Source organism: Carassius carassius, chromosome 29, assembly GCF_963082965.1.
Source record: "Carassius carassius chromosome 29, fCarCar2.1, whole genome shotgun sequence".
Taxonomy (NCBI): Eukaryota; Metazoa; Chordata; class Actinopteri; order Cypriniformes; family Cyprinidae; genus Carassius; species Carassius carassius.
The window spans coordinates 2,328,930-2,342,327 of record NC_081783.1 but is presented as its reverse complement, the minus strand read 5'-3'; the positions used below and the strand labels follow the sequence as shown (position 1 = coordinate 2,342,327).

The 13,398-nt window shown below is 39.0% G+C and overlaps 1 protein-coding gene across 5 annotated transcripts in view; it reads right to left on the bottom strand.

Annotated features, from left to right (window-relative positions):
- Positions 1–13,398, bottom strand: part of enox2 (ecto-NOX disulfide-thiol exchanger 2) — a 234,891-nt gene that overhangs the window by 24,010 nt on the left and 197,483 nt on the right. For all 5 annotated transcript variants that reach the window (XM_059515413.1, XM_059515415.1, XM_059515416.1 and 2 more), the window contains 2 exons: positions 6,417–6,523; positions 3,240–3,354 (listed from right to left, as the gene is read on the bottom strand). In XM_059515413.1, the coding sequence (XP_059371396.1) occupies positions 3,240–3,354; positions 6,417–6,523 (222 nt within the window). The remainder of the gene's footprint in view (positions 1–3,239; positions 3,355–6,416; positions 6,524–13,398) is intronic.

The window sequence follows — 13,398 nt, the reverse complement described above, 5'->3', positions numbered from 1 at the left end:
GCTGATGAAGGATCTTTGCTTATGCAGCTCTGAAGAGGGAGAGGATGAGTATCTGAGTGACGTGGGTGGAAGATAAGGAAAGCCAGGTTGAGCTATGAACAACGTCGAAAGTCTGCAGGGAAATGCATCATTACCTGTCTCAGATCTGCTCAGAAACCTAGCGAGCTGAATACCTAGACTGCATTTTAAGTGGCCAAAAAGGTAGGCAGCAATGGTAATCCTCCTCTTTTCGGCCAAATTCAAAGGGAAACAACGAACATATTCCCAATACCAGAATTCGGCCAACAATACAATGGTGGATATGAGAAATATTAGCTGCATCCCAAAGTTGCACTATACACTGTGTGTAGTGTATACATTTTAGGGAAGTCGTGGCCTAATGGTTAGAGAGTCGGACTCCCAATCGAAATGTTGTGAGTTCGAGTCACGGGCCGGCAGGAATTGTGCGTGGGGGGAGTGCATGTACAGTTCTCTCTCCACCTTCAATACCACGACTTAGGTGCCCTTGAGCAAGGCATCGAACCCCCAACTGCTCCCCGGGCGCCGCAGCATAAATGGCTGCCCACTGCTCCGGGTGTGTGCTCACAGTGTGTGTGTGTGTGTTCACTGCTCTGTGTGTGTGCACTTCGGATGGGTTAAATGCAGAGCACAAATTCTGAGTATGGGTCACCATACTTGGCTGAATGTCACTTCACTTTCTTTCACTTTCTATATAGAATCTTACAGCCCCATCCCACTCTGCAACATAATTAAAGCTGCAACAGTTGAGTGCATGAAGTGTACAACATTCCACACTTCATTTCGGGTATTTTAAGTGCAAAAAGTTTTCCTTTTTATAATTTTAAGTGTGAATGCACTATTTGAACCATTTATCACAGAAAAGTGCATACGTGAATTGGGATAATCCTATTGACTATAAATATACTTGCATTTCATGCAATAATTAGAAGTAGTGATAAAAAAGCTCATTATAGTTTAAGAAGGATAATTTTTTGTATGTGCTATGTATTTTTTGTGTTTAAGAGACCTAATGACAAACTCTGAAAGTTTGCTTATTTTCACAGGGGTTTCCCATAGGAAACCAATCACTCTGGAATTCTGCCAGAGGGCGAAAGATTTGCCTATGAAGGTGCGCAACAGGTTCAAGTTGGTCATGCTGTGTTTTTAAACACAAATTTGGGTTTTAATGTGACTTCTGTGTGATAAATGTGTCATTTTTACCATGCTATGTGGCCGTAAAGGTATCTCATCTTTGAAAATAATGTGTCTTGAGACCACTGAAGTTTGCAGAATGGCCATTCTGTCGTACTAGACCAAGCACAATGGAATAGCAATTCACACGGGGCACAAGAACGCATTCTTTATGAAGGTAGCTGCCACGTTACCAATTCTGTTTTGTCTGGAAGCATGTTTGGTGTGAATTAGAGGGGAAAGAAACAGAAGGATGGAGAACAAGAGCAAGAGAGACATAGAGACACAGACAGAAAGGGAGGAAAGCAAGCGGTCTTTATTGATTCCTCTCATCAAGTTGCTGCCCTCAGAGACATCCAGGTTCACCTTCCGCAACACGGCAGGCAGCTCTATCGACCTGTGCTGCCCTGGGGTGCCAGGAGTAAAGAAAGCAGCTCCCGTTTGCACTCTGTACTACAGCTATTGCCAGAGGACACTTGCCCGTTATCATTGATTAACTCTGGGGGAAAATAAAAGCAAACATGTTGGGCTGCAGTGAAGATGGAGGTGAATCTGCCCAGTTAAAATGGCTAAAACTCAAACCAAGGTTAGTATAAGCCACTCCCACTCTTTACAGAGGTTGCACGTCTTACTGGCACGTCTGAAATATTTGTTTTCATAAATGTGGCAAGTGTTAAATTACCTCCTTCATTAACCATGTGGATCTTCGGCCCTTTTTTTTATCCTGCGACATCCTTCCAGATATCTGACAACCCACTGACAGTGATTGTTATCATTGTTTTCTAATAACTAAGGTCGCAGATGAGAAGATGTGTGAATCAAACCTGGTAAATGTGTGATTACATTTGCATATATTTTCATACTAATGACAGATTCTCTGTTACACTGGAGAATCTCTAATAGTTCTATTCAAATTTGATGAGTTAAGCGGCACATACGTATACAAGGGTCTCACTTCAAACTGACTTTAAAGAGGGTGTGCTAAGTGGTCTCAAGATGCCAAAAAGACAATGACATCCCACAGTGATCATTTTACACTATCCCATGATTCTCTATCCTGAGCAGCTATAGTACAGGTTCTCTAACAGCATTTCTTTTTTTGGTGACAAGCAACCTGAAATTAACCGGAAGAGCAGCTTGGGAAACCACAGGGGGTTGTGGGAAATGTAATACAAAAATTACACTTCTTCCCCATGATAGAATTGGCAGCTGACAGAGAGATTTAATTTAACTTGCTGACATGAGAAAGTAAAATCATCAAAGTTACATGCTGGTATTGCAGCCATAGCCATAGTGCTCAGTTGGGTGTTGCAAGTTAGAATCAAGCTTGTGATATTACTTATTTCAAATCTGCTTTCTTTTGGTCCATCTCTCAAATGCCAAAAGAGACCATCTACTTTAACAATTTCCCACATATTTGGTTTATATATAAATATATATATATGAAATATTAAACGCAAAGTGGTTGACTCAATCAATCAACCAATCAATCAATCAATCAATCAATTAATCAATCAGAGAACCAACAAGTATGAAAATAACTTAATGGAATCGTTGTGTAACCAGCATTATTAAAGTCCTTACAATTCAGAGGTCTGGTTATGATGTGGGAAAAAGAAAAGACACATACAGTAATTGATATTTATGTCTTAATTGTTTTCTGATACAAACAGATTCAAAACCAGTTTGAGGTCTCACAGGCAAGGGAAATTATATAAGCTTCATTAGTTCCTGAAAAGAATGTTTATTGAAAAAAGTTGGTGAATAGTGGCAGTTACGTAGTCGGAATCCAGAAATATATCAAGGGTCATTAAACAGTCAGAGCTTTCTCAATTATTTTTTCGCTCTTCATTTATACTGTGAAAATTTGCTGGTTATCTGCAAATGTATCAGCACTGTGTGATCTGAGAAAAGGCTCCTCATAAAACTGACAAATCACCAGTGGATTCAATCTATATGCGGTTGGTGCACTGGAAGTACTGCTTGTACTGCTTTAAGAAAAAATCTTATCTTTTGTTTATATACTGTCAATCAGAAATGTTGCATACCTGAATCATCCGAATCCTTACTTTCCGGGGCATCCTCCATGTCATCATCCGACATCTCCATTTCCTCCTCCCTCCGAATACCCATCAGCTCTTCATTGTGGATGTTTCTGATCTCCTGTGAATGAGAGGAATATAATCTATGATCCCAACCGCCGATGGATGATCTCTCACACTTTGATTAACATGAAAATATGATAAGCCATTCGATCAGATTGTAAAATAGAGATTGGACTCCTCAAGGGAGACACCTGATGTTGGCCAGCCTTGTCTATGCGCACAGTCAAACTTTGCACAGGGACTGTTAATGTGTTATAATGACTGTCAGTGGGGCTTAATTGTTGCAGGAAGTGATTGCACAGCCACCACAGATCGGCAGGTCCGGGCAGGGGAAGATGAAGCAGATGTCTAGACATGGATGCTGCCCTGTGGGTGCTCCTGATGGAGGAGCTCTCTGCCTAAAGAGGAATGCACACAGCAAACAGATAAGGGTGTGCATAGAGACAACACAACCGCCACAGGGAGAGAGAGACTTACTCTCTGATAACCAACAAAAGGCCCGGCATTAACATTACCATCTGTCTCACAAAGCAACACATGATCTCACTGAGAATTACAGAGGTCGAGCAGGTAGCACGAAAGCAAACAAGCCCATCTGCCCAATCAGGAGAGGGATAGATGAATAGATGATATGGGGCTACCACAGGAAGGCATCTAGCTTTCCTGCTTTACACTTTCCTATACAAGACGTCTAGCTGCCCACAATATAAATGTGCTGTGACTGAATTCAGTTCGTCTAGGCAACTGCAAGTAGCCATCTGCTTGGAATAACAATCAGCCTAAAGCGAGGAGAATCCGCAATACTGACTGGACATTTCTGTGTCAGAACCAACACAGACTGAAGCTTTGTTTCGTAATAGCGGGGAAAACTTGCAAGGGAGCTCATGGAAATCAGGATGAAATCATCTAGATACCGCCATCTTACGGTCACATTTATGAGAGAAATGCAGTAAGGGTCCAAAGAGCTCCTAGGGTGAAAAGAAAAGTAAACATAGTTTAATAGTGTGTCATCTTTTACCTATCACTTACTGTCACCTGCTCCAGATATAAATAACCGGATTCAGGAGTGAAGCAACCTCCTACAGCAGAAGATGTTTAAATGGTACTAATGGGCTCTTTTAGAACATAAACATTTCGAGTTTGAGGTTCAAAGGCAAAGGAAAGCATGGCATATCCCTGAAGCCCTGCATTGTCATACTAGAGGGATTCCGACAGTTTTGAGGTTGGCTCCTCAATACATAATGTAAAAGGCGAGAGAGGCCTACTAACTTTTTCTTCTTCTCAAACAAGGCATCACCCCACTGTGACAGCATTGAGAGCTTCCTGTCATAGCCACGGTGAAGCTGCAAGCACAATGCCAACCTGGGAGTGAGAAACTGCTGCTCGTATCTGAGGCTAAACATATTCGACGTATGTCAAGTGGTCAGAGTAGAGGGCAAAAACTGGGATTGGAGGATGAAAACAGCAAATGAGGACTACATCAACTTCTAGAAATGATCAAGGGTTATTAGGGTTGTTGCATACCCTTTCTTGTCATCTGATGGGAGAAATGAAATAGATAAAATGAGAGGAACTCACTAAAAGAGAGAGCTCAATAAGGACACAATTACTGCAGCAATAATAAGCTCCTTTCAGAGATGAAGAACAGGGTAAGTGCTAAAAGAACTCTATATGTAACTTTTTCATTTGGAGACAAATCGAATAAAGTGTCATTAAAATTTTAAATTAAGGCGGTCCATCAAGGACTCAGTTCATGAAGTTAACAGAAGCTCTAACTGGCAGCATTAGCAATTTGTCTTAATGTGCTTCACAAGTCGCTGAAAATGGATGGACGTGTGCAATATTTCTGATGGAAATGTCCATTTCTGATGACTACATTTTTGCTCAACTGAAATTATGAAATTTATTGGAAATGAATGAAAGAAATGAATTACAACTTTGAGATAAAAAAATATAAAGGATTATTTAGGACATGGTGCAACTCATTTTAAACACCTACCTTGTGTTAACAGTGAGGAGTCTCTTTCGGCATTTACAGTACCTGCATCTTTAAGATGTTCCAATGGCTTCATGTGAACATTTAAAACACAGTCATAGTGAAACACAAATATGAACTAGAAAAAAAGGAAGGATGGTGCTTCAGCTTGTGAACTGACTGAATCATGGATGCAACATACCACAACAAAGTCAGACCTGAATGCCAGTTTGTTGCGGATTGTAGATTATTACTCTTCTCCAACACACACTTTAAGCAAGCTGAAGGTCAAGTTTACCCACTAGAAAATCTTGATGCATCTTGCTACTTTTTTGTATCATTAACATGCAATATTATGAAGACCAATTTTTTTTATTTGATTATTTTTGCTCAATAGATAAAAAATAATGTTGACTTTAAAGCAATGAGAATTTATTACTGTAAACTTCTAGGAACATGTTTTTATGACACACGGACAGTCCACTCCTCGGTTGATTTCACACTCATCATTTGCTGAGCAGGAATTCTCAGTTTTATTAAATGTAAACAATATCAGCTCTCTGATCCATGTAAAATGGTAATGTTGCCAGCAATGGAAATTAAAGTGCTAATTAGACCCCAGATTGGGTCTTTGTGCACTAACAATCAGAGATGTCTTAAAACTTACCTAGTGACCACAGAAAACAGTGGAAAGAGACAGGAACACTTCAACAAATATGTGGATTCATTAATTAGCTTACAGTGTCTCTCTCCAACTTCCACTAATAGAGAATAAATCTCTCTTTTACTGAGCTTTGAGGGTTTTGGAGTACCAATGATTTGATATATTGACATTTCTATTGTTGCTATCAGGAGAGACTCAATGTTACCTGCCGGTTGTGAACCGCTGAAATCTCAGGGTCAGTGGCGGGTCACATTTCACTACCAGACAGAGCTGAGCAATTAAACTATCATACCATTAACATTCAACTCAAAAGAAAATACATAGACTTCAGGAGAGTTCAAGAACACACGGGGAACTGGCAGGAAAGGGCAAATGGACAGGGGAAATGGAAAATACTAATATATGACAGTAACATACTGCATATTTAATTCTGAAGATGTGAAGCATGAACACATTCACTTAAAGAAATGAAAACACCAACCTCTGCTTGCTTCCGCCACATGTCCAGGTTCTTGCGTTGGGCTTTCGAGAAATGGTCCCATGCCTTTTGTTTGGAAGCAGCGTGGAATACAGACACAATCTGCTCAACTGTGGCAGGGGATGCAGGGGCCAGTATGGGCGTCCAAAGAAAGAAAGAGAGAGAGGGGCGATTGGGAAGGTGCAGAGGATTGAAAAAATTTTATGTCAGGTTGGAAGGAAGTGATTTTGTTTTCCCCTACCCCCCTCTATACAGCATAAACACTGAGCTGGGGTGACTGGTGTATCTATAGGGACGAGATCTGAATTAGATCACATTTATGTCTCTTCGAGAAAAAAAATAAAATGTCAAAGGGAGAGTTCACCCAAAAATGAATAGTCTCTCATTATTTACTCACCCCCATGTCATTCCAAACCTGTATGACTTACTTTCTTCTGTAGAGCACAAAATATATTTTATATTTGAGAAGAACGTTGGGGTCCAAGCAGCAAGACTTTAATTCTCTGAAACATTTTTTGTTTGGAACGAAATGAGAACAAGTAAATGATGACACATTTTTAATTTTGTGAAGAACTATTCCTTTAACTTCTGTGGCAGCTATGGACTGTTATTGTATGTAGCAAAATAGCAGCTGGAACATTCTGAATAACATTCTGGATGAAATATTACATGTGGGCAAGTCAACAATGACAGATTTGGGAAGATTAAACAGCAGAATAATGAATACCCTAGCATTACCTGAAATCAACTGTTCCGTCTCATGTTTATTCTTTCACAATTACCACAACTCACCTCTCACCTTCATGAACTTTTCTGGCCGGATAGCATTTCCTGTATTTTAAGAGTACATCAAGTGGAAGCCTAATGATATATGAATGTTTTATCTATGACAGGCTGTGCTCATTACTTCAGTGTGTATAGATTATAGAGGGCGTCTCACTTATGTAAACTCATTAAAGGAAACTTTCAAGAAATAGTCATCTGTTGACAAGGCAGTCAATCAACTGTTTTAGGGGGCAAGAGTGCTTTGGATGCTGGAGATACATGGCAGTAATTTCCTGTGAGAATGTAAGACAGGAAGAAAGCGCAGGATGAAAGGGGAACAGCTGCTGAGAATCAACCGCTGCTAATAGAATGTGCTGCTCTGACATCTCTGACATAAACTCTGTTCCAAAAACTAGCAATCTGCCAACCTAGACAGTGTTTTGAGGTAACATCGGTGGGTTAATGACATGAAAGCTGAACCAAAAAGTAGGCGGCATAATTATGCACATTCCTGTGGCTTAAACGCAAGGCAGCACCACACATATCCTCTGTAGAGAAAAAAATCATCCAAGATAGTGGATGACAAGGCAAAACATACACTACTGTTCAAAAATGTTTCTTGAGCAGCAAATGAGCATATTAGAATGATTTCTGAACAAGAAAAAATTGCATTTTAAAATATATGAGCTATTTTAAATCACATTATTTCACAATATTGTTGTTCTTATTGTATTTTTGATTGAATTAATGCAGTGAGGATAAGAGACTACTTTCAAAAACATGAAAAAAATATTACCAATCAACTTTTGAAAGGCAGTATTATTACGTTAAACTTTTTTTTTAATCAGTAAAATACATCAATGCAATGAATGGAGCGCTATTTCGTGATTGTAATAATTTTGCTCTTAACTTAGCGAAATACTAATGTAAAGGTTGGTATGTTCCAAAAAAAATAATAATTAAATTTCGGCTATTTTGCACAAGATTCCTTCGTTTTGTTGTATTGCAAAGTTCACTGTCCCTCTTATCCAAATGACATCAGGTTGGTTTATCGATATTTAACACTGTCAGTGTGAGTGGCCCTTCAGAAGGAAACAGACAGCAAGGCATCTCACTAGGTTTTGTCCTCTAGACTTCAAGTATTCCTTTAAATCTCAGCATGCCTGTTACTTTTAGCAAAATCTGATAGGTCTTTAAGCTACTGCCATGACTAGAACATTTAAGACTATCATACCCTATTTCAAAGAGTTTCTGCATGTGCAATGCATCATGGATCCAAAAAAGTGTCTGGGAAATGACAACTAAGCATCCATCAGCCTAAGTGATGTAACTGAAGGACTGACAGACAAAAACATATGGTGCCAGCGGCTTGATGGATGCATGACATCATTACTGATGGTATAAAGTGACCTATGCAGATTCACTCAGAGATCCCATTTCTCTCTCCGTGAGGGGGGTTAATAAACCCTGGGGAGTCAGAAAGGATGCCAAACTAATCTGTCTGCAGCAACAGCATGCTCAAGAGTGAGAGAGGCCAGATCGATAGTGACTTCAGCATCCTTTAATTAGATGGAAGAGATCGATAGCAAAGCTAGGATGGAGAGCATGTGCCTGAGTGTATGCACCACTGAGATTGTGTAGGTGCATGTAAGGGTGCAGTGTTTTTAGTCTGATGTGCATGGCAAAATTTCACTAGTTTGAGTTCTGAATGTTCACCATTTACAAATGAAAATCATGTAGGCCAAAACAACAGCCTTTAGCTGTGCAAGCTCGATTTCATGCATCATTATGATCTGTGTCAGACTACATTCACAAGTTCATCATGTAACAGGTAAAGCTTCTCAACACTGTCACAAATCCAGTCCTCTCTACAGTCCGTTTTCTGTCTGTCATGGCAGATCAACAGTCTGAAAGCAGTCTTGCTCAAGGCACCGAACCTCCAAATGCTCCCCGGGCGCCACAGCTTTAAAATGGCTGCCCACTGTGTGTATTCACAGTGTGTGTGTGTGTGTGTTTGTGTGTGTTGAAGAGCACGAATTCCGAGTATGGGTCACTTTCACTGTAGTAAAATGCAAAACCAAATTCCTGATTTAAAGACTAAACAAATCTATTTTAAATAAATGTTTTAAGCTTTCTATTTATCCAGAATTTTTTTAAATTCATTTTAAAAAAATACGAAGCAACACAACTGTTCAATACTGATAATAGTAATGTTGTGACTAGCAGACTTCAGTTAAAAAACATATATATAAAAATATAACCCAAATGTTCAGTAAAAGGTAGTGTATGTCTTTCTCTTTAAAGGTGCATTGAGCAATATTTGAAAAACGCTTTTGACCACAGCAAGTCCCAATACACACATGTAGCCAATCAGCATTAAGGGGGCGTGTCTTGTTGTGATAGAGAGAAGAGAGCACTCAATTTGAAGACACAAGACAGATATTAGCAGATTGACTATAGATAGAGAGATGGCAGATAAAAAAAGGAAAATATCAGAGAAACAAAACATTACAAAGAAGGGGAAGAGGTCGGACCCGCATAAATATCAAAGCAGCTTTCCGGTGGTCGAGAAAACTCAAGGAGCGAGAATGGCTCGAATTGGGCGCAGAGGTTGTGCTGTTTTTTCTTCGTGATTGGTCAGCGTTGATTTTGCAGCTAATTGTTGGAATTGATTGAACATACTTGTGTGTGTGTCATCTTCATATGGTTGTGTACGTACGTGTGAGATGGAGATTTTAAAATAGGGGCGAGGTCCTATGTTTGTGTGTAAGGCGTTTTTGTTTTGGTGCTTTCAATTATCAACATCTTTTGGCAAAATTGCTTTGTGCACCTTTAAGTTAATATTGTTGTTATCAGTACCATATCAGCCGATAATGGTAATTAAGCATCAGTTGATACTGTATGCATCTGAATGTTTATTTCGGTCTATCCAAGGTGAATTTTTAATTATAAGATATCTAGCATTATAATAACATAATGCAAATTTTATGTTTTCGATACAGTATGTGCTGTGCATGTAACTAATTATGCCTTTAATAATATGACTCCAGTATATAATACAACATTTAAGCTCAAATATATATCTATGACATTAAGCAAAGTGATAATTTAGTGAATTTATCTGAATTAATACAGATTTATAATATCAACCATTATGTACAAATATTTACTTGTGTTCTCCCATGTTTGTGCAATAATAAGAAAACTGTTTTCTGCAAGGTAGTTTACAGAAACATTAACACTTTTACTACAAACTGCACAGATTTGGTATGTGACAGCACCAGTCTGCAACCTCAGCTGCGATCCAGCATCTTAAGCTGAAATAGTCTTTCCCAGACAATCTGCTGCTCTATCCTCCTGCAGGGCTGCAACCCCAGCAAGCTTTTAGCTGTATCCTGTACCTCATCCTTTATTTTGCTTTGTGCTCTGTCTGCGTTCGGATAAGACAGATGCTCCACTTTCACAATGCTTTCTTCTCCTTTGCGTGAGCGATTCTTCCGCCGCACGTGTTCGCCATCACGACAGACCAGACATTACTACAGTGCCAGATACTTGGTTCGTATCAAAGGTTGCTGTCTGCAGCTTGCAGATAAAAGGCTGGACACTGCTAAATACCAAGGGAAGCGATTAGAAGGTGCTTCTAAGGTGAAATGACCTTTCTGATGAAAAATCTGTAGCTAGTTTTCCTGATAACTGAGAAGATAACTCTGACAGACAGCTCAAGAAGGCTTGGTTGCAAATCAGTACTGTCACTATTTCCTCAAGCAGACGCTCTAAAGCCATTAGAATAACCTGACAGGCTAGAGAAGAGACGTATTGGTAAATATGTTTATGTCTGTGGATGCTTGTGAAGCTCCATCTCTATATGTGACCATGGACCACAAAACCAGTCAAAAAATGCAGGTTTTGTGTTCCAGGGTCACAAATGACACCAGGATGGATACGACTATAATGCTCTGATAGACAGACATCAGTGGTGACTGTGAAGGCATAAGCAGAAACTTACCATGACATTCAAATCAGATCAAGTTCCTGTATGACATCACAGATAAATCAAGCATTATTCCAGATATTCATGTCTATAGGACAGCGAACTATGACTGGACCGGGAACTCCAATTGTATCAATAATAAGAAGTGAAGTTAGTATAGGAGGAGGAAAACTTTCTATGAAGCCTGTAATGTATATTGATGCAGTATAATTCATAATGCCTTATAATGTAATCTTATAATCATTTGAATGTTCTTACAAATACTTTAACCAGGATTATAACAAGTATGAAGCATTAAATCCCATGATTAGCACCACATTTCTTGTGCCATCATGTGTGTTTACTCTTCATGAAATACCTTATATGAAAAGACTCAAATGAGGTTTTCTGCTGAATAACATTACTAAAAAAAGTTTCACTGATTATTCAACAAATACAAAGATAAAGGATATTTCTGGCGAGTCTGCAAAGCCTATATGACTAAGTGTATAAATAAGTGCGGTGTGAACTTTAACATTTGTTTATTCTCCACCTTTTCTTACTAAAACAATTGGTTCAGAGTCAACTGCAAAGAAAAAGCACAGATTCTTGTGCAGCTTAGAAGTCACGATGTTTTTTGTTCATTGTTCACTACTTTTATCTTTTTTTTTTTTTTTTTTTTAAAGCACAGTCGTAAAACATCATGAATAATTCAATGAATTATTCATGATATACATCTAAAAATAGGCTTTTGTGGTTCGACTATACCTTACTATATCCAGACAATTTTTGTAATTTCCAGATACATACACTACCATTCAAAAGTCTAGGGCCAGTAAGATTTTGTCTCTGAATGCAAAGCTGAATTTTCAGCATCATTACTCCAGTTATCAATGTCACATGATCCTTCAGAAATGTGCCTCTCAAAGGAACATTTAATTTTTAATCAACGCTGAAAACAGTTGTATGATACACTGTTCTTTTCCCTCACAGATGTTTCGACGAAAAAGGTTCAAAAGAACAGATTTATTAGAAGAAGAAATCTTTTGTAGCATTATAAAATTCTTTACTGTCACTTCTGAACAATTTATGTGTCCTCGTTGAATAAAAGTATAAATTGCTTCCAAAGAGAAGCCCCAGACATTAGAAAGGTAGCGTATACAGAAAATGGCTTTGCTGCACACTCCTCGTGCATTATAAGGAATTGTGCATTATGTATAAAATGCATCATACTGTAAATACAGGTTTCACAGGAAGTGTTATGGAACAGTTACAAGCCTATGCACAGGTGTGTTGTGGAGTGGCATGTCATCAGAAGTGTCTACAAGCTCAAGTCAAGGTTATGTGAGCAATCAGTTGAGCTAGACATGACACTCTAGTGATTTACTTACTTACTTTTAATCTATGAAGGGTCATCAGGTGTGCTTGTCCAGAGACTAAGCAGCTAAACCAAATCACAGACTCGGGGTCTTGAAGATCTACACATGCCCGATAGGTTCACATACTCTACCTTCTTCTGGATTCAGCTCAAAGTGATAGAAGCCTCTGGAGAACTTACCTTTGGTTCATCCTAATCTCAGATCAAAGCGTGTACACTAGAAAACCTAGTCGTGGAAAAGCTGCAGTGTACAAGTAACTGACGGCAGAGCGTAAACTGCTTTTGAGGTCAAAAAATGGGCAGATTTTCTTAACCTTTGCCGTTGCATTCAGAAGTGTAGCTTTCTTATAAATATTACACTTCATTTCAATCAATTCAATTACACTTCATCAAGAGATAAATATGCATGATATTCAAACGCAGTAACTTTCAAGGCAAGATTTTCTCTGCCTTGACCTTTCAATAAGTCTGTGTTCATTTTTGTTCCATTTCTTTTACCCTAGTTGCATATTAATGAAACATTCTCTCTATATGCCCACAACCCCCCCTGTATACTTGAATCAAATGCACACTGCCATGCATCAAGGAAACTATACGTGTGTGAGTGGTAGCTCCATTTCTCTGGGCACTGGATCAATCATGTACAAAGCACTGCTTGCGTTGGGCGTACTATGATGGCAGGAAGTGAAGTGTAATCATATGGTAGCTGGCAGCACCCATTTACCCAATGCTTCCTTTTGTATCTGATAGCACAGATGAAACTACAGTGACGTCACACAACAGGCACCTCTCTGGGCTCTTCAGACAAGAAGCTTTCAGTCCTGGCGCTGCAATTCTAATGATCTGTGAATATTTCATAATGTAATAATGCT